The 25,411-nt window shown below is 36.8% G+C and overlaps 1 protein-coding gene across 5 annotated transcripts in view; it reads left to right on the top strand.

The window, feature by feature from the left end:
* The window catches only part of ABI3BP (ABI family member 3 binding protein), a 155,156-nt gene extending 131,096 nt beyond the window's left edge, over positions 1 to 24,060 (top strand). For all 5 annotated transcript variants that reach the window (XM_087894852.1, XM_087894851.1, XM_087894850.1 and 2 more), the window contains 10 exons: positions 1,850 to 1,957; positions 3,297 to 3,425; positions 4,786 to 4,851; positions 8,286 to 8,498; positions 11,547 to 11,655; positions 17,708 to 17,787; positions 18,376 to 18,405; positions 19,663 to 19,824; positions 20,984 to 21,106; positions 22,489 to 24,060. In XM_087894852.1, coding sequence (XP_087750978.1) covers positions 1,850 to 1,957; positions 3,297 to 3,425; positions 4,786 to 4,851; positions 8,286 to 8,498; positions 11,547 to 11,655; positions 17,708 to 17,787; positions 18,376 to 18,405; positions 19,663 to 19,824; positions 20,984 to 21,106; positions 22,489 to 22,604 — 1,136 coding nt within the window. In that variant the 3' untranslated portion in view covers positions 22,605 to 24,060. The remainder of the gene's footprint in view (positions 1 to 1,849; positions 1,958 to 3,296; positions 3,426 to 4,785; positions 4,852 to 8,285; positions 8,499 to 11,546; positions 11,656 to 17,707; positions 17,788 to 18,375; positions 18,406 to 19,662; positions 19,825 to 20,983; positions 21,107 to 22,488) is intronic.
* Positions 24,061 to 25,411: the final 1,351 nt, after the last annotated feature.

Here is a 25,411-nt window from a genome sequence, read left to right as displayed (position 1 = left end):
GAATAATCAAGAAATTTGGTTGTATTCAAACTTCCTCTTCCAAGCAGAATCTTGCTGAATCTTGCCTTGGGTGAAAAGAATGAGGTAGCAGTGTCTTGCTTTTGGCTTCTGTTCTTACCAAGGCTTCCTGAGACAGTAACAATCACACGCTTAGTCCCAAAAGCCTTCTTTTTTATTTTAATGTCTGTGAATTATGTTCATTCACAGCAGTTTGTGAATAGTCTGACAGAAGTCTGTCAAAGTCTTTCGGGATAAGGCTGATAAGCACCCACCTTTATCTCCCTTAAAACACTGCCAAATACCTAATTCCAATTAGCTTTGCAAGGCCAAACGGAGCATAAAGTCAAAACGGAGCTTCAGAGTTTAAACCGACCAGAACAAACAAAGTTGCTTCGGGCAAAAGCTCATGTCCCTTTGCTCCACCTTTATGTCTTATGGGAGGGACCAATCATCTCCAAGCCTTACTCCTGAGTCACCTCTTTTGTCTTAACTGTTCTTGCCTTCTGGCAGCTCTGCACATGCGCGCACTGGGAACAGGCTCCCCCTGTTCCTCTGCCTCACTGATGTCAGACTCTGGAGGCTCCGGAGTCAGCACATAACTCCCAAATGGCCTTGGCCCCATCTCTGCCTCCGACACAGAACACTTGTCCAAGCCTTCCCCAGACTCCAGGACTGGCCCAGACTCCAGGACTGTCTCCTCCCCAGCCTCCTCACTGTCCAACTCTGCTGCCAGCTCCGGAGGCCACCAACAGAGCACAACAGCTTCATGGAAAATCAAGCTTCTGATTTAGTTGTGATAGACGGAAAGATAAACAATTGATAGATGATGATAGATGAGAGGGGGGGGAGATAATTGACTGGCTGACTTATTTTTGGAAATTGAATTTACTCTAGTATTAAAGCTTGGAAGGAATGCATGGAAACAATGGCTTTAGATTTTTTTAAAAAATTATCCTTATTAACGACAGTGAAATTAATTTATGTTAATATAAACAGACTTACTACTGCCATTACAATATCCATTTAAACAAAACAATTGTAATATTTATAAATTATATATTACAGCATAGTTCTACTGGATTTTAAACAAATAACAAAGACAAATATTTATGTACATAGGAAGATCTGAAACGTCTGACTAACCAGATATGAAGTGTTTCATACTGCTGTTCAGTTCTATCTCAGTTCATCTCAAGCCATACTCCTTACTCAAGGAGGATAAACTACCTTGAGGAGAGCCTTCTTGCCCTCACTTGCCACTGCAAGAATGCAGCGAACATCCTTTAACAAAAGATCTGCGCTGAGCAGTTTGCTAAATAATATTTTTCTTCCCAGTTTTGGTTTTATGAGGAAGCATGCAGGTTGTCTTCACTTCCCCAGACTAACACTACTGCTGCACTATTGCCCCAATCCATAGATTTTGCAGCATAAGCAGTGGTCATATTTCTAGGGCGGGAAATGGGCGTTGTGTTTCACCTTGACTTAACTTCTTTTGTGATGACAACCTATTCTGTTACCTACTAATATACTACAAAGCAAAAGCCTGTAAATATTCTTAACTGAACCAGAACCATACATTCTAACAAATTTGTTTAGCTGCCTTGCTTTACTCTTGCTTAGCTTCATGCCAGAAACATGCAGATTTTACTGCAAGAAATGTAATGCCTCAAAAACAACACCTTTTAGTGCTTTCCTGTCTATGTTTTGTGTTCTTTTGCAGCTTATATCGCTGATGCTCATGCCTTAGAAATGTGTTTGAGAAGTGTAGCTATTAGCCATTTTTCTCTTTCTGATTACATGATGTGTGGTTCCTCCATTAACAGTGGTGTCTTGTAACATTATACAATAGCTACGCTACCTGGTTCTCCACGACCTCCTTTAGCTCCTGCCAGACCTACACCAATACGAAGAAGACCTTTACCACCCAACAATGTGACTGGTAAACCTGGCCATTCAAGTATGTCATCCTCCTAAGGGCTTTTGTCTTACCTTTATTCTAATATTGTACACAGCTCTCTTTATATATGCTCAAGGGGCACTTATATTCTGTATAACTAGAAAACAAGTGTCGCCTTGTGGCAAAATGGACAGCAAACAAATAAATAATAAATAAATTATGCCTTTTGTGCATTAAATACAATTGATAGTCATGTGATCAGTCATCCAAACATTCATTTGAACTATCACAACCTTTTGCAAACATCCTATAGCGCTTCCAGGCAAAATATTTATTGATCCTGTGTTATTCGTGTGAAGAAACCTGCCATATATAATTCTTCTGTGTTCTTCCCCACTCCCATATATACACTTTTTCAGTGGTGGGATTCAAATTTTTTTACTACCGGTTCTGTGGGCGTGGCTTGGTAGGTATGCTTGGTGGGCGTGGCAGGGGAAGAATACTGCAAAATCCTCATTCCCTCCCCACCCCACTAACCGGCTTTCCAGCAGGGCAACAAAAGAAGACCCAGCCAATCAGCTGGGACTCAGGAGACAGAGAATAGATGGGGGCAGGGCCAGTCAGAGGTGGTATTTACCAGTTCTCCGAACTACTCAAAATTTCCACTACCGGTTCTCCAGAACTGGTCAGAACCTGCTGAAACCCCCTCTGCGCTTTTTACCCTTTTCCCCACAGAATATGCATATCCACTTGTAAGTAGTTATTCAAATAATGTACTATGCAGGAGTTGATATCTGATAGTTGATATGAGAAATATTGTGGGTCTACCCACAGTAAACTTTTATTGGAGGGGCAAACAGGATCCCAGTGAGAGATTTTACAGAAATATTTACATATTACCCAATCCTTCAGAATTGGGATATGAGAATACAGATTCAAGCTTCCATAGGAAAGAACATTTCAACCTGCGGGCAGACAATATCAATACAGAGTTGCACATTGTAAGGTGAATTTGGGCTAATTTTTCAGAGTTCTTTTTTACAATGGCAATAAATATATTTTGTATAGATCAGTTGAATTAAGCTTACTTGTTTAGCCTTTTAATTGCATACTATGCCATATGCTAATCAATAGAAAATAGACTACACACTGTATAGATATGGAATACTAGAAACATCGTAATAAATACATTTATATATTAACCCACTTATATTCAAGAATTTACATTTGGATGAAAATTCATATCTGCCTCCCTTTGTGTAAAAAATACTCGAAGAGAACATTTTTAATTAATCCCTTTGATTAACGAATGTCTTTTACCATTATGACATGTTTATTTTACAATCAAGCCTGTGTAAATTCCAAATGATTCAAATTCTCTTTTTTTTTTTCCTTATAGGAAATGTCTTGATACCACGAGCACCTTCATTTCTCACAACTTCTATAGCAAAACCCACTTGGCCAAGTTCCCTTCTGAAAACAAATTCACCTAAAAAGCTACCTACAGCAGCAGCTTCTCCAGATTACAGTAAGAATGGAATAGCATAGTTCCAAGTTTTCTTCATGTTTTTATTAGTCTCAGTCTTGTAGCTTAACACCTAAATCAATAGCAATTCCAATAGTTATGATACCATTCCAAATATCGGTGCACATTTTTCTTATATTACTCCATTGAATACCATACCTTACTTCTGCAAGCCTTAGGAGTAGCCATAAGAGGAGCCCTAACAAGTTGACTGTAGGAAAGTTGGGAACTGAGACAGGTTTAATGTTGCAGTTACAACCATTTGCAGTAGGTCCGGTAATAGCAATAGTACTTAGATACCACTTCACAGTGCTTTACAAGCCTCTCTAAGTGGTTTACAGAGTCACCATATTGTGTAATATTTGATCCTGGGATATGCCTAAGAAAGACAGACATGACATCCAAGACAAATATGATTTTATTGACATTTTAATAAGAGCAGGAAGCAGACTGTAGGAGAACTGTCATTTTTCACTGACAAGTGCTGTAATGTGCAAGGTCTTGGTGGGGCACTTAGCAGCTATGCTACATTAGTGTGTTTTTTTGACAGTAGAGGGGAACAGTAAAGTGCCCAAGTTTATCAAAGTATGTAGGATGGTTAAAACAATAGGGCATTGTGAAGAACATTAAACTGACTTTTTTGAACTATGAAAATAGGTATTAAATGTCATTCAATTTCATAAACCTAAAATAGTTTTAACATTCTCATGCTAAAAGAATTTGAATGCTTCATTTCTGAATGGTATCTCGTATTGCTTCAATCAGTTCTAGAAGCATGTTATAAAATTCCATGCTAATTTTCACTTATTTCAAAAGGACCTGTATATTGAACTAGTGACTTCAGTCTGATTGTTATATTGACTGATATTTTATATGACTCATAACTTAATTTACATTAAATTTACTTGACATTCTTTTCTGCTAGCAGAATATTTGTTTATATATTTCCCTAGCTATTAAGATAAATAGTATTCTTGAAAATAAAGGATTAGGTTAGTTTACTGTCAGCATTTTTAACTCTCTACAGAGGCAACCAAACAATTAAATTATTGAAATAACTTTCCACACAAAAACTCAGAAAAAAACAAAAGCCCTCTTTTTAAAATTGTAAAGAGTTATAATTTCATGAAGTTACTAATTATTTTACTAATTTGATTTTCTTGGATTAAAATCATCAAAGTTTCAACAATTCAAAGAAATTTAATTTTTACAATGCCACATTTCCTAAGAAAATGTGAACATGATTCAAAGCATGATCTAAGGAGAGGTTTTAAAACTGAAGTATGACTAAAGTAAGAGCTTTTGAACAGAAAATGTTTTTACAAGGGTTTTCATTAATGTTATGCTATTGTTCTGTGCTTAGATAATCCAATGTTCAGTTCTATCCCTACATCCGAGACTGATATTGCAGGCACACCAAGGTATACAGGTATGTTTAAAATTATCTCATAAGAAAAAAAAACTGTTAAGCAATATATGCTCTTTTTATCTTTCACTTTCTTAAAATAAATTCTCTTTTAATAAAACTATTTATTTTGTTCCTTCTCATTTCAATTACCAGAATAGCAGCTGATAAGTAGAATATGCCAGGGCCCACTATAGAATAGCCAGTGTATGCACAGACTTCCAACTTCATTCATTAAACTCTGAGACATCCTGAATAGTTATTATCACTTCCTGAGTGAGAACTGTTTCGAGATTTGGAGACTAAGTCACAGGATATATATCCACTTACCATTTAAATTGCTACTACTCTGGGCTTATGCCAGTTTGACTCTATGCTAGTTTTCTACTAAAGAGGCCAGACATATTTATTTATTACTTATTTATTTTTGCGATTTTTATGCCGCCATTCTCCCGAAAGACTCAGGGCGGCTTACAACAACAATCAATAATACAAATCGCAAAATAATAAAATAAGTTAAAAACCCTTTAAAAACCATATTTAAAATTATTACAGTTTGTGCAATCCCTAGCAGATCAAGTTATATAAAAGTGTGTGCACGTCTGGGTATACATTGCTGGAATTTAAAAATAGCTCAAATAATCCAAACATACTTACTGGACATATACACTTCCTACAACATGTTGCATCCCATATTTAAACTCCTAATTCTTTATATTAGTAGTATTTGCCATTTCAAAAGTAACCCCAAATCTCAGTGATAACAACTCTGTTTCAGTCCTGACCAGATTTATTTATTTATTCTTTAACTGAAGATATTGGCTGAACCCAAGAAATTTGCAAATTTGGGTTAATAATAAGAGACAATAGAAATATTTCACATTATATATTATATTGCTCTTTAAGCAACATAAGACCATTCACAGATTTCAGGTCTTATTATTCTTGCAGGATAAACCACTTTTTGTAGATCCAATTGTGATCTTTATATTATTGTTTTAATCTTACATTGTATATTACATCCTTAAAGCTAACAATACAAACATTATTACACTACAGGAGAATCATTAATTTTCATTTCTAAAAATATTTTATAATTTTGATTACAAATTTCTTTAGCAGTGTTATTTTGTTATACCCAATAAAATCATTTTTATTTTTTAATTAAAATGTTACTACTATATATTAAAATATTATTAACACAATATTAATAATAATTATTAATACTAATAATAGTATTAAAATAATATTAATATCATTTTAATATTCAATATTAATATTAAACTGTATTAAAACATTAGAAGGATTCAGATGAGTCTCCCTCTGTTCAACATAAACAGAATGGAAGCAATTGAGGCTGGACATCTTAACTGTCTCACCTAATACATCCAGCAATCATTGCTAACCCTTGGTAGATATTCTTTATTTCAGGGAACTTTCTGATTGAACCAAAATCTCTTAAACTGGTGCCCCAATCATATTTTCATATGTAAAAAGAAGAATTGGATATTTGACATACAGTAGATCAGGGATGGGTTCTAAATTTTTTTACTACCGGTTCTGTGGGCATGGCTTATTTTGTGGGCGTGGCTTGATGGTCATGTGACAGTGGGCGTGGCTTGATGGTCATATGACTGGGTAGGTGTGGCCAACTCAATGTCACTCACGTCAAGGGGTGCCTCGCCTGGCCTCTCCCCTCCCAGCCATTCCTTGTCACACCCAGCCTCAAAGTATCTATAGTTCTGTAAAAATGTTGTTCGCCTTTTTTCAACTTTATTATCTACATATTAACGATGCACTTTCATGAACATGAAAGGAGGAAATGTCTCACATGCTTTGCCCAAGAGTATGATAGGCAACAGGCTTTTAAGGGGCTGCCAGAAAGAAGGGGGGCAATGTATTTTCCAAAGCACCAGAAGGCAAAACAAGAAGCAATGGATGGAAACTGAACAAAGAGAGAAGCAACCTAAAACTAAGGAGAAACTCCTGACAGTGTGAACAAATATAGGTGCAGAAATATTTCAGTCATAATTTCACATATAAAATAGCCATTCAGGTAATACAACCTGCATATTGTTCAAAACAGTCATTAGTATTATGGCTGATGTTTGATAGCAAGCCTAAAAGTCAAAGATTACAAGAGTGCTTCTTTTTCTGTATGTATACAAAACATCACATACGAGGAATAGCATATTAAGATGGACTTATGCAGTGGTGGGTTTCAATTTTTTTTACTACCAGTTCTGTGGATGTGGTTTGGTGGGCGTGGCATGGTGGGCATGACAGGGGAAGGATACTGCAAAATTCCCATTCCCTCCCCACTCCAGGGGAAGGTTACTTCAAAATCCCCATTCCCTCCCCACCCACTAACCTGCTCTGGGAAGGAATCAAACTCCCTCCTCTTCATTTTCCCAAATAAAATATTATTCATAAGAAAAAGCTCCCAGGAAAGCAAGGAAAGATCAAGCTGCTAACAAGGAACCTGCCTGATACTCATTCCACATTCCTGCCAGCTGCATAAAGGAAACTTTGTAAGAAGAAAACAGCTACCGGTGCTTAGCGATAATAGAAAGTGGAAGCCCCATTTACAAGCTCCATTTACAAGCAGGCAGAAAACTCATTCAAGACAGGATATTTCACAATGGAAATCACCCAAACCTTTTTAGAAACACAAAGCCCATGTTGCACAAACCCCAAAACTTATCCAGTTTGTTGTTCAGCTGACCCAGAAACGAACTGCTGAATGTCACTTCGCTTCTGCAAGCAAAAACCTTCCAGCAACTGCTTCTTGGCTTGTCAATTTAAAGCGACAGCATCTTTTTTTTTTTCCCCTTCTTCTTTGCCAAATGATCTCCTGGCTGAGAAGCGAGTCTTGATTTTTTCTTTCTAGCTGATCAGTTGGGAGGCTTCTTGGCTTCTCAATTTAAAACGACAGTATCTTGGTTTTTCTTTCTCTTTGTCAAGTGAATCCTGATTTTCTCCTTCTAGCCGATCAGCTGGGAGTTGGGAGGCAGCGAATAGATTGGGGGTGGGGCCAGGCAGAGGTGGTATTTACCGGTTCTCCGAACTACTCAAAATTTCCACTACTGGTTCGCAAGAACTGGAGAGAACCGGTAGCAACCACCACTGCAGTAGATGCTCTAATTTTAGTTTTAACCAGTTTGGAAAGTAAACCTATTTCAGGGATCTGAGATTTCTGTTTTATATTTTAGGCAACAAATGTTTGAAGTGATAGGATGCTTTCAAATATCAAACATAAAAATATTTTGTTCTTTTCTAAGTAGACATCAAAGAGCAGAAAGGATTCTAATCCTCCCTGATTAAGAAGCTTATAATGAAAATAGTTTGTGGAAAGCATTTCTCTCTGTGAACAAGTACTGAAGTAATATGTTGCCATCTAAAGTTTCCCTTTATCATCTCTTTTGTGCTAAGTGCAAATGTTGATATTGTCTTTTCAGGTGACCATGTGAAATACCTGAAAAAAAAAGATGATGTACCTTGTTCCATCACAGATACTATGCAACACTTTCCATCTGATACGGGGGACAACAAAGACATGGCTACTAGTGCCCCCCAAAAACCTCCCACGAACCTCACTGTGGTGACTGTTGAGGGATGTTCATCTTTTGTGGTACTGGGTTGGAATCCACCAGAAAATGAAACTGTAACAGGTTAGCTAGATTTTTGTCTTGTCCAGGCATTGTGTAAATTTACACAGGTCTTCTAAGCCGTTTTGAAACATTGGGGACTTATTAGCATTCTTCAACCTATTTTATGAAAACTCCTAATTTTTCTAGATCTCTGATTTCTATTCTAACTAGAATTTATACCCTAATTAATTAATAATGATCTTCAGGTGGTATTATGACCCAGGTCACCTAGGCAGAGGCAGGCATCAACAGAGTCCTTTATTCCTCAGATTAAGTGTCACAACAAATGCTCCTACAGTGGCCGGTACAGCTCCACTCTACATTACCCAGAAGCCAGCCACCTTCACTTTCTCAAACAAAAGCCAGTTAACAACAAAGAAAATCCAAAGAGAAGGTGCAAGCTCACAGGGCAAGGTTCAGAGTCAAGGTATGATGGGCAAGGCCAGTCCACATGGTAAGGCAAGGCACAGGCATAAGCACGAGTTAAGCTGTGAGAGTGTAAATCAAACAAACAATTGTTACTGACAAAGATAAATTCCCCCTGGCTTCTCCTTAAGTCACCCTTCCCCCCCCCCCGGTGAGGAGGGGCAGGGTGAGCTTTTCCTGAGTAGCTTTGCAGACCTCTTTTCAGCTTGCCTCCACTCTACTCTCCATGCCCCTGGATCAAGTGGGGGAGACAGCTGTTCCTCATCAGAAGGGATCTGCTGCCTATCAGCACCATCGTTTGTCTGCAGCCGATCATCCTCTGTGTCTGTGAAGGCAGGCAGCTCTCCAGATGGTCAACCACCTCCCCCAATACCTGAGGGTCCTGGGACAGCATCATCACCAAACCCTGGCCTCTCCAAACATTCTAAGGGACACATGCCACCCCTGTCAGACGGTCCCGGTTCCAACTGCTCCTCCTTCTCCAAACCAGGGTCTGATGGGGCCATGATAGATGGTGTTCTCTGTCCATGACAGCTATGTCAGAATTGTCAAGTAATTATTCTATGTACTCTCAATTCACTAAGATGATTAGGGGACTTGAGGATAAAACATATAAAGAACGGATGCTGGAACTGGATGTGTCTAGTCTTATGAAAAGAAGGACTAGGGGTGACATAATAGCAGTGTTCCAATATCTACGGGGTTGCCACAAAAAAGAGGGAGTCAAACTATTCTCCAAAGAACCCTAACCCTAACCCCTAACCCTAACCCTGAGGGTAGAACAAGAAACAATGGGTGGAAACTAATAAGGAGAGAAGCAACTTAGAACTAAGGAGAAATTTCCTGACAGTTAGAACAATTAATCAGTGGAACAACTTGCCTCCAGAAGTTGTAAATGCTCCAATACTGGAAGTTTTTAAGAAGAGTTTAGATAACCATTTGTCTGAAGTGGCATAGGATTTCCTGCCTAAGCAGGGGGTTGGACTAGAAGACCTCCAAGCAGTGGTGAAATTCAAATTTTTTTACTACCGGTTCTGTGGGCATGGCTTGGTGAGCATGATGTGACTTGGTGGCGTGGCTTGGTGGGCATGGCAGGGCAAATGCAAAATCTCCATTTCCACCCTACTCCTACTCCAGAGGAAAATTGCCATCCCCTCCCCACTCCTGGGGAAAATTGCCATCCCCTCCCCACTCCTGGGGAAGGATATTACAAAATCTCCATTCCCACCCCACTCTGGGACCAGCCAGAGGTGGTATTTGCCGGTTCTCTGAACTACTCAAAATTTCTGCTACCGGTTCTCCAGAACCTGTCAGAACCTGCTGGATTTTACCCCTGCTTCAAGGTCCCTTCCAATTCTGTTATTCTATTCTATTGTTAAATTTATTAATGTGTCCATGGTCAGTTTTTCTTGAGAGTTAGAACTATTGTGTTTTCTTTAGTTATTAGTGATGCTGCTATTGTTACACAGTAATAGATATTTTGAAAGTTGTATGACAGAGAGCAATCAAATATTGCTCTCTACAAAATTTAGGATTTCTGTTCACACAATGTATGATCAGGAATATGTTTCAATACCTTGGACCTTATATATATCTGGGGGAAAAAATGAGTTGCAACTATTTTTAAACATTCAGTCAGCTAATGATTTTTCCAAAACAAAATATAGGTAATTCTTCACTTACAACAGTTGCTTTAGTGACCATTTGAAGTTACAGCAGCACTGAAAAAAGTAACTTATGGCTGTTTGTCACACTTACAATTGTTGCAGCAAATCCATGGTCACGTGATCAAAATTTGGATGCTTGGCAACTGGTTCATATTTATGACCGTTCAGTGTTCTGGAATCATGATCACCTTTTGTAACCATATTTGGGGTGGGGCCAGCCAGTGGTGGGATCAGCCTGTTTTCTGAACTGCACAAAAACTAATAACTGGCTGAACCTCTGGTGATTGGCCCAAAGTCACCCAGCCAGCTTTCATGCCTAAGGCAAATTTAGAATTCTAAAAGGCACCAACTAAGTTTGCTAGCAAGATGGCTATTCCTGTTGTCTCCCTGTATTCAAATCCATGCGACACCACTATCCTGCATTCTCCTCATGAGGACCACTGTTTGGAGCACATGTGGGTAATCTCCTGTCTCCTCTTGTCCTGAGACGTTCTGAAGAGCCACTCTAATCCTGGTTGTTATTCTTCCCTGCAGTTCTTGGCTCCACTTTCATGGAGACATCTTCAGTCCACCATTCCTCCCCCAAAAGCCCTGGTTGAAGATATTATGAATTAATATCCATTTTGATTATAATTAAACCAGTGTCATAGAGTAAGTAAGTTGAGGCAAACTGTTTTGATCACTTATTTCTGTATTCATTTCTACCTTAGCAATTTTAAAAAATTATGAGACATTAAACAAGGTTATTGGGAAATAAGGTTTTGATATATTATTTCAGAATTAATCTATATTAACTATACAACTAAAGGGATTTTTTATTAAACTCACTGATAACATCTTCTAATTTTTAAAATAAATCTACTTTGAACTATATTTTGTTTACAGTGGGAGCATGAAGGAGCAAAATAGACACCAGATAGAGGTTTTACAAAACTGAAATGATGTAAGTAATTGAACATGATCTTCTTATTTTCAGAATACAAAGTTGTATCAACAGAAAATGGAGGCACAGTTGGAAAAGATAAGTCCATTATAACCACAAATCAAACCCATTCTACAGTGGAAAACCTGAAACCTAATACAAGGTGATGTTATTAAAAGGGGTTTTATTAAAATAATGAATTTAAGTTTACATTTATTTATACACTGCAAAAATTTGTACATTATTCCATTCAGTCAGTTTGGGAACGTGAATAAATTTAGCATAACTAAACAAAATATATTAAAATGTAACTAACTTCAGTAATAAAAGATTGTGCCAGGAAAAAAGATATTAGGCTTCAAATGTGTAGCAAAAGAGCAGTTTTCCCACATTACTAAAGTAAAAGTACCATCTGTAGTTGGGGAAGAAAAACATTTGTAACCAGACATGGAAGCCACATAGAATGGCTGCTTCCTTGTTCGTGCCACTGTAATAGGAAGTGGGGATCTATAGTATCTCTTCCATCTTGTTCATACAGATGAGGCTGAATCCACTCAGAAAGGACAGTCCAGAAAATGTCCTGGACCCAAGATCAAAAACAGCCTTTTAAATTAAACTAGTAAACATATGCATGGCCAACCAGCAGTGCAATATGGTGTAACACTACTGAATTTAGACAAGCAAACAGGCTGCTGCATTCAATAACAGTTGAACATTTGAGTAATCTTCATTACAATAATCCATTATGGAGTTGATGAGGGCAAAAGTTACTATTCACACATTTAAAACACAACTTCCTAAATAAGAAAGTCTGAATGAACTGACAATGATTGTGGCAGTATCTGAATTTAGTTCCTGTTGCACTAGACTGTGTGTCTAGAGCTTAAGGATATTGATCAATTAGCTTATATCAGGGGTGTCAAACTCGATTTCATTGAGGGCTGCATCAGGGTTGTGTTTGATCGCGGGGGGGCTGGGGGGGACGTGGCCACTCCCGAGCTCCGTTTTCGCTGGCAGAGGCACTGCAGACCAGTCCTTTGCTGTTTCCAGGGCGACTAAGCACCCCACGCGCCAGATCTGGGCCCCGGGCCTGGAGTTTCACACCCCTGGCTTACATCATATAACAAAGATTTAAGACAAAACAATGGAAGGCAACTCAGGAAAAGACTCATTTGAGAGATCCCCAAATCTAATCTTCTTTCTTTAGTTGCCTGTTGAAATATCCCTTCTTCTTCAGCTGCTAACCTGTTCATATGAATATAATATGAACATAAGTGGAGTTACATAATCATGAGCCTTTTCAGATAGAAGAAGAGAGCAAGAGAAAATTACAGTAAAAAAGGACTTTATCTTAACATTTATCAAAAGTAAATAGCAGTTTATGCTACAAGTTAATGAAGGATGCATAATATGATATATAGCTAGAAGAGGAGCTAATATATATATATATATATGTTATGAACAAGTTAGTCAAGAAAATGCACATGAGTCCAAAAGATAAGTGGCAGGTTCTTTACAGATAAATGCAAAGGGAAATAGAGTAATTTAGGAATATGCATGGTAACAGTAATTATATATCTAAGCTTGATACTAATGTTAATTAAGGACATTTATTTTCTTATACTGAACAGCTAAAACACTGATAGAATATTATCAACTGTAAAACTGTAAAACATAACTTCAAAAGTTCTGACTTTGGGTTTGTAAGATCACTAAATGGGTTTTTTTCCCCTATGTCAATAGCTCGCTGATTAGCACTATCAGTTGTCAATAGGCATTGTAATTAAATGTTGCATACCCATACTTTAAATGTTAAAGTTTATGGGATGCTCATTTTGTATGTTACTTCTTTAAATCTCTAGCAGTTATTGCTGTTCAATTTGGGGTTTGGGGTAGGGTTTTTAGTTTGGTTTTGGTTTTTAGACATCTGGTTTGCTGGAAAATTCCATAAGCTTGTTAAAGACACTGTCCTGATGCAGGTGTTCCAATCTCTCATGGCAACAGAAACCAATAATCAATTTTGTATCACTGCTCTGTTTCTTTTTTTCCCTTTGGGTGAGGAGTATTTTGGCTTTCAAACTTGGAAAGCTACCAAAAATAATGTTTTCAGTACTGCGAAGTAAGGAAATAATACATCTTAAGACTTAACTAGGAAAAAGAACAAGAAAATACAATATATTTTGCCCATAATTTGGTTCATTCAGTTTTCTTCCAATTATTAAATACTGTTGGAATTAGCCAGGTTTGTCTTGGCAAACATTCAAAAACAATATTACATGTTGTGGATTTTCATACTTGGGTGATTTAGTCTTTCATCAGTTACTTTCATCTGGGAATGTGAGGCAATTAACAAATAATACGTAAAATCTTCACAAAAACTAAAGATATGGTTGGCCAATTTAAAATAATAGTTGGATTAACAATAAATGTCATGCACTACCAATTACCCATGACTAGTTTTCTATTTTGGCTTCAATCCAACATATACATAAACATTCTTGAGTCTTTGTTGAAATGAACCCTTTGCAGAATAATCCATGCTGGACAATATGGCTGAATGTTCAGGCATAATTCCATTCAGATAATATAGGGAATCATTATTGTTGACATATTATGCTACCATGGATTCCAGGCCTAGCAGCAAGCATAATAATTCACTAGCTGCAACCAATGGTTAAGATTTCTCCACATTGTTTAGGTTACTCCATTATTTCAACAGAGCTATTCTAGAGATAGCCTTTCTGAAGAAAGGTTCTATCAACAGATCCCTCTAAGACAGTGTTTCTCAACCTTGGAAGCTTGAAGATGGGTGGACTTCAATTCCCGGAATCCCCCAGCCAGCAGCGCTGGCTGGAGGATTCTGGGAGTTGAAGTCCACCCATCTTCAAGCTACCAAGGTTGAGAAACACTGCTCTAAGAGGAAAAAGAGAAACTATCAGCCACTACAAAGAGAATTGGTCCAAATAAAGGAGAGTGCCCTTTTTAGGTGCCCTTCCTGAGCAGTAGGAGAAAAGTGAGTCAACATCAGTTACCATCATATAATATTGAATGGTATTGTTGGTCTCCCACTGATATCCACCTATATCTAGTTACTCATATGGCACATGAAAAGAGGCCCATTATAATAGTCTGTCTGGCTACCTGGTTTGTCTCATGGCCAATATTCAAATATATTCATCATTAATATTATTTAGAAATATTTTTGTAAGCCACTGAAATGTATAGGTTTTTGATTATTCTGAATGCCTATTCTGAATGCCTATTTTGTGGAATGGTTTGGCCATATCTGCACTATCAGATTGCCTTGTCATGAGTATAAACCACCAATAATTTCTGGAAAGAATGGACATTGTCTTCTGCTGATCTCTGCCTCCAACAAACTCAGACTCCAACCATTTCTGCTTCAAATTAAAAGTAATATTTTCCAGTGTGTGTTGGTGTGGGTTTATTTGCAGCACCACACTTTGTTCTAGCCAAACTCCTGCACTTTGGCTCCCATACAGAGGCAGGAACAAACTCCATCTCATTTTCCCAGCTGTTCCTCAAGTAACTCTGCGACAACTGCAGCATGTAGCATGTAGCCTTTCTCAACTGCATGCTCCTTATGAGGTTTGATGTGCAGAATGTCCCAGCTTTGAAACCTAGCAGATTTTGAGTCCAGGGCATTCTCCTGTCAAGCAATTGTTATAACTAGAATGCCTAATGGGGCGAAAATGGGAAAATAAAAAAAGGATTTTATTTTAAAGCTAATTATACACACACGCACACACACACGCATACATGCATGCATGCATTTTGATCATTTAATTTATGAGAGAGAGAGAGTTTGTATATCCACCAGGCTAGAATCCAGGAGGCCATGAGTTCTAGTTCCACCTTAGCCATGGATGCCAACTGAGTGACCTTGGGCCAGTCAAGTCTCTCAGCCCAACTCACAGGGCTGTAGTTGGGAAAATAGGAAGAAGAAGGTATATTGGATATATTCACTGCCTTGAGATATTTGTAAAATATAAATGTAAAAATAATAAAGGTAGGATACAAATAAATATATATTTTACTTTATTTTATATGTTTGTGCATGTATGTTCACATACACACATGCGTGCAAACACACACACATATTCAGAGCAGATTTTTCTTAAACCAGTTTAGAGCAGCACAAGATGGAACAGGATTAAGGATTGTTTAATTAATTATGTACTATGAAGTTAGTGTTAATTTCTCATGACCACATAGATTTTGTCCATGAATATTTGTCTCTAACTTGGTCCTTCGGGTTTTCCAAGGTGCACCCATTACCACTGTAATGGTATGCAGTCCTTTTGCTGCAGTTGTCCTTTTCTTTTCTTTTCTTTTCTTTTCTTTTCTTTTCTTTTCTTTTCTTTTCTTTTCTTTTCTTTTCTTCGCTTTCCTTTCACTTTCACAATATTACAGTCTTCTCCAGAGAGCTAAGTCTTTGCATACATTTGTTAAGCAACTATTCAAAGTTACAATGGCGCTGAAGAAATTGACTTCTGATCAGTCGTCAAACTTCAGGCCATCAAGTACCCTCAGGACATGTGATAAAAATTTGGACAAGCATTTATGGTTGCTCTCCCCCACCACCACCTCAGCTGACTTTTGTTCCTTGCCTAGAAAAAGGCAGAAGTCCCAAGAAACCAGCCAGGCACCAGGGAGCAATGTGGACAAGCACCTGGAAGCATGGGATTTAAGGCCACATAGGGATTGCTGTGGCATGGGACTAGCTGGTTCTTGCAGCTGGGCAATGCTGCTGAGACTTGGAAGTCCTCCTGGCTTTGGACCTGAAGTAGAAGCCTCAGGGCAGTGGTTGTGGGCTAAGACTTCTGAAAGCTGCCACAACTGAGTAGGGCCAATTTAAGTCCCCATGCCATAACAAACCCCACAGTTCTTAGTGCCCACCTACAATACCTGCCTTATCCCACATCACTTTCATGTGAGGTCCTTGCTTCTTATATTAATTTATTTGGTCCTGGGATTATGAGAACAACTGGGACTGCACATGATATAACATTTTCAACTGTATTATTTATCTATGGTAATCCCAATCTCAATGCCAACATAATTTGAGTGTCACTGCGTTAAGTGTTTGCCAGCTGAGCTCCCATTCTAAGATTTACGGTAGACTGGCCGAGAACCTTATCTGTAGTAATAGAGATAAGGCTGGTCTTGTGAGACATTGGACTACTGTGCATGTCTACATTCTTTCTTTCTTTTCTAACTTCCTTTGTCCATCTGTGTGATAAGACTGCCGGTAACGATGTAGTTAGCTAGTTTGTTTTACTTTTATAATAAAATGTTTCTTAGAATATATACTTCGGGTTTTCTTTCTTTTAGAGTATGCACCATGGAAAACAAGGTCCAGTCACCTCTAATTAATTACAGTTTTCCCCAGGGGGGGAACAAAGCTGATTCATGCTTCGACATTGAGGACTACCTGTAATATATCTGAAGCAATAGCAGTAGGACTTAAACTTATATACTGCTTCATAGTGCTTTACAGCCCTCACTAAGTGGTTTACAGAGTCAGCCTATTGCCCCCCACAACAATCTGGGTCCTCATTTTACCAACCTTGGTAGGATGGAAGGCTGAGCCAACCTTTGAGCCATTGAGAATCGAACTGCTGGCAGTAAGCAGAATTAGCCTGCTGACTGTGCCACCACGGCTCTAGCATGGCAGTTTGAGCCTGTTAAATTAGGATTTCACTGAGAAGTTTAAGGATACAGTATATTTCACCTTGAACCTCAAAATTAAATGGAAAATTGGGAATGAAAATCTGATTGGTTTACTTCGGGCCAGTCACTCTCAGCCCAACTCAACTCACAGGTTGTTGTGGAGAAAAATTGGGGAAAGAAGGGATATTAGGTATATTTGCCACCTTGAGTTATTTATAAAAAAAATAATAAAAGCAGGATAAAAAATTTTTTTTTAATTGTTTTAATGGTATTTAAAATGATCAGTTTTAAGAGTTGTTTGTCTATTAATTATACAGACAAAATGCTGCTTAGGGTTTTGTCATTTCCTTAAATATGTTTGAAACAATGTATGTTGCTAAATTTTTAAGAATTGCCAAACCATATTGAGATTTTAAATATTAAAGTTACCTTAATTATACATGCCAATTACATATTTCCTATTTATTTCATACCACATTGTAAATTTTAAATGCACTTGGTTTTACTTATTTTCTTTGTAGCTATGAATTTGTTGTGATACCTAGCAACCCTCTTGGGGAAGGTCCAAGTAGTGAATCAAAACCATTTAGAACTGAATCGGGTAAGAATTTCAATAACTGCATCGATTAGATATAACTCTCTTTTAATTCTTTACAATTTTATAGAGGAAAATAAAATAGAAAGTTATAATTCTGTTTAGATCAAAAAGTTATAGCATCTGTACAAACTTCACAATAATACTTGTTTTAAATTGGAATTCAGAATGAACAATTAACATTTCATTTATTAGTACAAACCAATATTGGGATGTTGTAAAATTTCTTTAAAAAATAAAATATGTTTTAAAATTCCATGAAGTGTTTATATTATTATATTATTTTTCATTTCATTTTCATTTTATGACCATTTTAATCTCATTTTGGATAAATAAGTATTAGATAAATACTTTTAAACATACCTTTCAGTAGTTTGAACTCAACTATTTAGTTTTCGAACAGATTTGTTTCTAATGTCAAACAACTTGATAATTCTAAAAGTTCATGCTAATTACATTAATTTCTTTTTAAAAAGTTTATTTTGTAATTCCTTTACTATATGTATAAAACTTAGGTTTGTTTGTTTCTTGAACCCTGATCTTTGTGCTTGTTCTTCTCTTTCTGTCTGCTTCCCTCCTTCTCTTTCTTTACAGCTGACCCAAGAATAACAGAATCTATTTCAAGTAAGTTTTCTTTACAAGTAGCATGCTTATTAGAGACCATTTTTGAGATTGAAAAATGTACTGTTATATGGTTTAAAAGAGAAAAGCATTTTGCCTATTTTTACAATCTATACCTTTTGGAAATAGGGTGGGCAGCTATTGGAGAATGGTTTCTCTTGAGAAACCAAATGAATAGAAAAGAAAAGAATAGGAAAGAGTAGAGTAGAGTAGAGTAGAGTAGAGTAGAGTAGAGTAGAGTAGAGTAGAGTAGAGTAGAGTAGAGTGGAAGAGAAGACTTTATTTGGTCAAGTGTGATTAGACACCCAAGAAATTTGTCTCCAGTGCTCTCAATGTATATGCAAAATAACAAAGTAATAAACATAGTATGATACCAATAATAGGGGGTAGTAGAAAAGATGAGAAGGATAATAATAATATTACAGCCATACAACATGGGTAAATATACTTAGATATAAAACAATATTGTCTGAATTAGCTGTTCAGCAGAGTGATAGCACAAGAGAAAAAACTGTCTGTGTGTCTAAATGTTTTGGCATGCAATGCCCTATAGTAGCGTCCTGAGGAGTTGGAACAATTTATGTCCAGGATATGAGGGTCTGTTTTCTCAGCACTCCTTCGGACCTACCCAATCAGGGGTGGTATTCACTTATCTTTGATACCAGTTTGCAAATGGGAGCATGCACGCATGTGCAGAGCATCAAAAACGGGACGTGATGACGTCTGGGCGGGTGGGCAGACCCTCCCACAGCCGCTGCTACTGGTTCGCCCAAACTGGATAGAACCAGATGAATACCACCACTGTACAAAATGTCTTTAATGTAAGACAGGCTGGTTGCAATTGTTTTTTCTGCAGGTCCAACTATCCGTTGGAGATTGTATTCTTCCTGTTTAGTTGCTGTACCAAACCAGATAGTTATCGAAGTACAGATGAGAGACTCAGTATTTCCAGGGGTGAAATTCAGTAGGTTCTGACAGGTTCTGGAGAACTGGTAGCGGAAATTTTGAATAGTTTGGAGAACCAGCAAATACCACCTCTGGCTGCCCCAGAGTGGGGTGGGAATGTAGATTTTGCAATATATTTTGTATTTACTTCCATTTACTACAGTGTGTGTTTTATTTTCACTTATGATAAGAAAGAGGAAATATAATAATGCTAATATTCTTATACATTGCTTTTTTACTTAAATATTCTGTTTATGTCAGATGTATATTTTGGCATATATTATAATCAAAATCTCATATATTATTTTCTTGCAGTGGGGAAAGATGCAATTTGGACTGAAGTCAGATTTAATTCTGATGACTATTCTGAATGTAAGGGAAAACAGTATGTCAAGAGGACTTGGTACAAGAAGTTTGTGGGTGTTCAGTTGTGTAACTCCCTTCGATATAAAATTTACCTCAGTGACTCACTTAAAGGTATAAAATTAAAACTCTCTTAACTGACTATTAGCAAGTAAGCATGTAGGTGGGTATTTATATGGCCAGAACAGGACATCATTAGGTTCAGGAATATGCCTGGACTTAGATTTCAGACACAGCAAATTTGTAGAATTGCACTGGATATTTGTAATCATGATTGATAACTCTAGGAATGTTTTTGAAGTGTAACATCAAAAAGTTTGTAGCCATCACCAAGACAGCTCCATCAGTATGTAGGCAACATGAAATGTCATGGATAATCAGTATGGAGAACACAATGAAACATCATGGGTACTCTTCTTAATGCTGGCAACCATTGAGTTTGAGCATATATTATTCTATCCCTCACCACAGGATTCTTGTGGGAATGTGCTATGCAAAAGTCTAACATGTTCTTTGTAAATCATTGTGGTTATATAAACATATAACAGATCAATGTCAACTGGGAGACTGAAATTCTCCAACCAGAAGAGAAGCATTTGAATGCCTCAGAACTTACGTTGCTTTGTATGCAGTAAATATCCATGTATTAATCATCTTCCCTAGTTTAGCATAGCATTTATACTTGTGTAAATATGGGAGGGACCACGCTGGGAATGGTTTAGATCAGGGTCTTTGGCTAAGACTGGTGGAATTTGGATAACAATGGCAACAGGGACTGCTGGGATTCATGTGCTAAACCAGGAGTGTCAAACTCAATTTCATTGAGGGTTGCATAGGGTTGTGTTTGATCTCAGGGGGCCGGGGTGGGCATGCCCAGGGTGGTCATGGCCACCTCAACATCACTCATGTCGGGGGCTCCTATGGTGGCCTGAGTGCTCTGCCAGTGAAAACAGGCTCCTGAGCTCCTTGCAAGCTCCATTTTCACTGGTAGAGGCACCACAGGCCAGTCCTTCGCTGTTTCCAGGATGGTCCCGCAGGCCATACCTAAACACCCCATGGGCCAGATTCAGTCCCCAGGCCTTGAGTGTGACACCTCTGCGCTAAACAATGTGGTCATGGTATGTAAATCTAAGTGCTAGTGCTATTGCTATCTTACCACTACATCATTTACTGATGGAAATTCTGCTGCCAATTACCATTGTAAAGGCTATAGCCTATTTTTTAGTTGATTGAATTGTAATCATATTTTAATATTGCTTTTAATATTTTCTAGGCACATTTTATAATATAGGAGATCAGAGAGGACATGGAGAAGATCATTGTCAATTTGTGGATTCATATTTAGATGGAAAGACAGGGCAAATGCTTCCATCAGATCAACTGCCTTCCAAAGATGGTATGTTTTAAACAGAGGATAATAAATGGACTCTTAAGTATATTTCCCACCTTTAAATGTAATACAGAGTTGTCATTTTTGTGATGAAAGTAGAACAAGAGTCAACTTTGATACAGTACATACCTAACAACTAAGTATACATTCATAACCATGTGTTTATACATTTATATGGAGACCCAATTCAAATCCTATGGCTTTCAGCAGCATACAAAAATAAAATTGTACAAATTCATTAAAACATATTAAAAAGCAAAATGGCACACAGAAATGAAAACTTTTCATTTATTCACTGGAGACTCAATTCATGACTGCAAATCCCAAAGGGGAAAATACTGCTCTTAACTGCCCCCCTTAAAGGCCTATAGAATTGGTGCCAACTGTATGATGGGGGGAAATTGTTCAAAAGGACAGAGCTGCCCTCAGAGGCTGTGCCTCCTGGATCCCGAACAATAAAATTGTTTCAATGAAGGGACCATAAAATGCGCCCTCCCTGTGTGGAACAGGAGATACCCTTGGCAGCAGATCGTTCTGAAGCCTAAATTACTGAATAAAGGCAGTTCCTCCTACAAAGCTTTACAGTGTTCCATCAGATTATTCATCTCTCCAATTGCGAAATAGGATAGGAACTGAACACAATTTGTATGAGTATTTCAGCAATGTCTGAAATGACCATCCCAAAGATTATAAAATTAACATTGCGTTGGCAGAATGTCCTTTTATAAAGAAAGCATACATGAAAGTGTATTTTGCCAACTCAGTCTGCTTGATGATTTTCATTTGGTCAAATTTATTTAATGGTCTATTAAGAATAGATAAAACTAGGTTACAAACACACAGCTATACAGAGGTCTTCATTCATATTGACATGCACAGAGACTCAATTTCACTGTTACTAAGCAAACTATTACTATTATTGCTATTTCAGTTATTACTAAGCAAAAATAAGTCTTGTGTTGATTTTAATATTACCTCCTAATCAACTTTTTGTTCTTGGTTTTTGTCATTCTGGTCTCTCAAGCGCTATCTATGCAGATATGTATTATTTATTTATTTATCTATTGTATTTACTTACATTTTGCGTCTTGATGAACATAAAACAAAGTCACCCTCAGGACTTTCCCAAATAATACTTATCTGGAAAATAACGTTGCTATACTTGTGCATGACCCGAAAGATTACGCTGTACAGGAAGCCATTTAAAATGTTGGTTTTCATAACAATTCTATATGTGCTAAAATGATCATATGTAATATACACCTGAAATGAAATTTTGTTTAGAGTTCGTATGTTCAAGATCAAAATGTAGCTACTTAATTATACATATATGTGTCATTTTTCCCATTTTCAATTTTTACTAAATGTTGAACTTCTCTTTTAACTAGGTTATTTTAGAGCTGTTCGTCAGGAACCTGTCCACTTTGGAAAAATAGGATCTGGAACACACAATACTTATGTTCATTGGTATGAGTGTGGAACTACAATACCTGGAAAATGGTAGAACAAGAAACAAACTGATCTTCCATGCTCAGAGAAAAGTTTGTTGTGATATCACAAACTGAAATCTAGTGAGAATACTCATAAACTTTCAATAGCATTGGCTGCTTAATTATAAATGTTCAGATTTGCAGTTATGTTGCAGAAAGAAATATCATAAATTGATGTCTTGGGAAGCTGGCTCCCTAATAGTCTCTTATATTATCTACTTATTGTAAAAGGTGTAGTTTATTTTTTACTATTGTTGTGATATTTTGAGGCACCTTTACTGAAAAGCGGATAAGAAAAAATAACTTCTGAAATTGTATTAATGTATATTGCCAATGGTCACATTCTACTTCTTTTCAAACATACTTAAATTATTCTCTAAGTTAATTCCTGGACATTTTTGCCACTTTATTAAAAATCCAGTCCAACTGAAAAGTTGCAGATTTTATTCGAACTTTAGATAAAACTGACACTCTGATTTCAGATTTCTTCAATTAAAATATCATTCAGGAAAAAAGAATCCTGTTAATTGAACCCATACCAATAACCTTCTACTATCCTAAATATCTTTAACATTGTGCAAGAGCCCCTCAACACAAGGGATATTTCAATTCAATGGTACAAACTTTTATTCTGCACTCCCAGTATACACTGGATTGTAGCAACAAACATTTATAAAATGGCATTAAAATTGGTTGTGTCAGGAGGTTACTGGTTTTGATAGCATTTACTGGTATATATATAAATAATATTGAAATGGCTGTTCAATTTTTGTCTCCCACCATAAATTGAATTAGTTCATTGTAAATACACACACATACACACACAATCAATTTACAGGGAGAAAATATATTGTTGATGAAATAAAGATGCAAAAGCCTTAATTTTTTTTCTGCTGTTGTTAATGGAAGAATCTTTCTCAAAAATACTGTGTACTCTGGTATAGATATCTGAAAGCAAAGTTCACATGCCATTTAAAAAGACTATGTAAGTATTTCAAACAGATTTTCCTTCTTTAAATGCACAGCAGACTCAATCATTTTACTCCTTGAAGCTTTTTTTGTGGGAAATGTGTATATTCAGATTGGCAGTGTGTAAATCATATCAAGAATGTAATCAGGCAGTTTTATTTCAGTTAAACATGGAAAAATGTGGCCTAGTGTATTGTATAGAAGATTGTCAAAGCATATGCAAAGTACATGTATTTAAAAATGTTTTGTTTGATATAAAACTGAAGAGTAATGTGATCTGCTTTATAAAATGGAAAATGAAGACTGTTTTTGAAAATAATTCAGTGGTTCCCTGCATAAAATGCTACGTTTGTATTACTTAAACATTTAAACACTATAAAGAGATGTAAGTTTTAATGTATACAAATCTAAGAAACATAAGGAATATTGGTTTGGTTGTTTACAGAAAATATAAGTACACTGCAGGTACATTGTACTCTTAATAAAATATTTTTAATCATTGATATTTGATTTATTATACAAAGCTAAAAATACCTAATTTGAAATTCATTTTTTTAAAAAAACATGAGTGGATATTATTTTGAAGATAATTCCTACTGCTGCAATTTTTTAAAATAACCCATTATAAGGCTTTTCAGTGTCCTTCTGATCATTTTGAAATAATGAAGAGAGACATGCGGGAGAGTATTGCTTTAAATTATCTGATGACAAATTCAAATGCATAAAACTCTACTTCATGAGCTTTTTAAGATATAAAATATATCGAGTCACCCCATTTCAAAGGTCATTTGGAAGAGTTTCAAAATTTCACAAGCTTGTACATCGAAAATTGAAGGGCTTGACAATTTTTGTATTATATAATACAAAAATTTGTAAATTTTTGCCTAAATATGGAATATAAACATGGAAAGTTGGAGGTCTATGTGAATTGTGTGTAGTAGGAGAAACGAACACAGATATTGTTCTGTGAATTGTGTGTAGTTTAGAGAGACGGATCACAGATTTTCGGAGTTATCAAGAAAAGTGTCCAAACGATCCTTACAGGAATGCTTGTGAACAGCATTTAAGTTCCTTGTTAAGATTCTGAAATTTGTTTATTCCTTGGCAAAATGTCACATCAGGTACTAATAAACATTAATTCATTTTACTTACAACACATCCAAAAATCAATACAATCAATTCAAGAAATCTGAAGTCTATAAAGGACACCAATTTAGCAACTGCATTTTGTGCTATCTGAATGTTCAAAACACTTTTCAAGGACTGTGTCACGATACAGCTAATATAAGGCATGACTCATGAAGCTGGTTGGTAACTAAAACTAGGTAAAAGCACCTCTGGCTCTCTGAAATTGGGCTATTAGAATATGTGGACGTTGTACATCTTTACCCAGAACAAATTCCACTGCAAGCCCTGTGGTGGCTTCTCTAATGGCAACGAAGACTCTTATATTACTTAAATTGAGACTCAATTTGTTAACTCGTGTTCAATTTTCTGAAGCTGATAACCAGATGGGAATTCCTCAATATTTTGGCATCAAGTATGAAAAAAGAAACAATCATGATATTATTAGCTGTAATAAAAGAAATTATATAATGAGATTTTAACATGAAAAAAAGGGAGTAGATTGGTTTTACTGATTATTGTGGGGAGATCAGTCAGAGCCAATTAACTTGTTGATTCAATTCAAATCAAGTTGATTCTTTGAAGCAAACACTTGACAAGGCAGAGACACTACGGACTGGCAACTGCTAAAACCAAGGAGCATATATCACTTGTGGGCTGCTACCGGTTTGCACCTGATCGGGCAAACCGGTAGTGGCAGCAGTGGGAGGCTCTGCCTGCCCACCCA

Source organism: Pantherophis guttatus, chromosome 5 (assembly GCF_059756535.1).
Source record: "Pantherophis guttatus breed Tessera chromosome 5, ASM5975653v1, whole genome shotgun sequence".
Classification (NCBI taxonomy): Eukaryota; Metazoa; Chordata; class Lepidosauria; order Squamata; family Colubridae; genus Pantherophis; species Pantherophis guttatus.
Note: the sequence above shows the minus strand (reverse complement) of the source record. Positions and strands in the feature narration are given on the sequence as shown.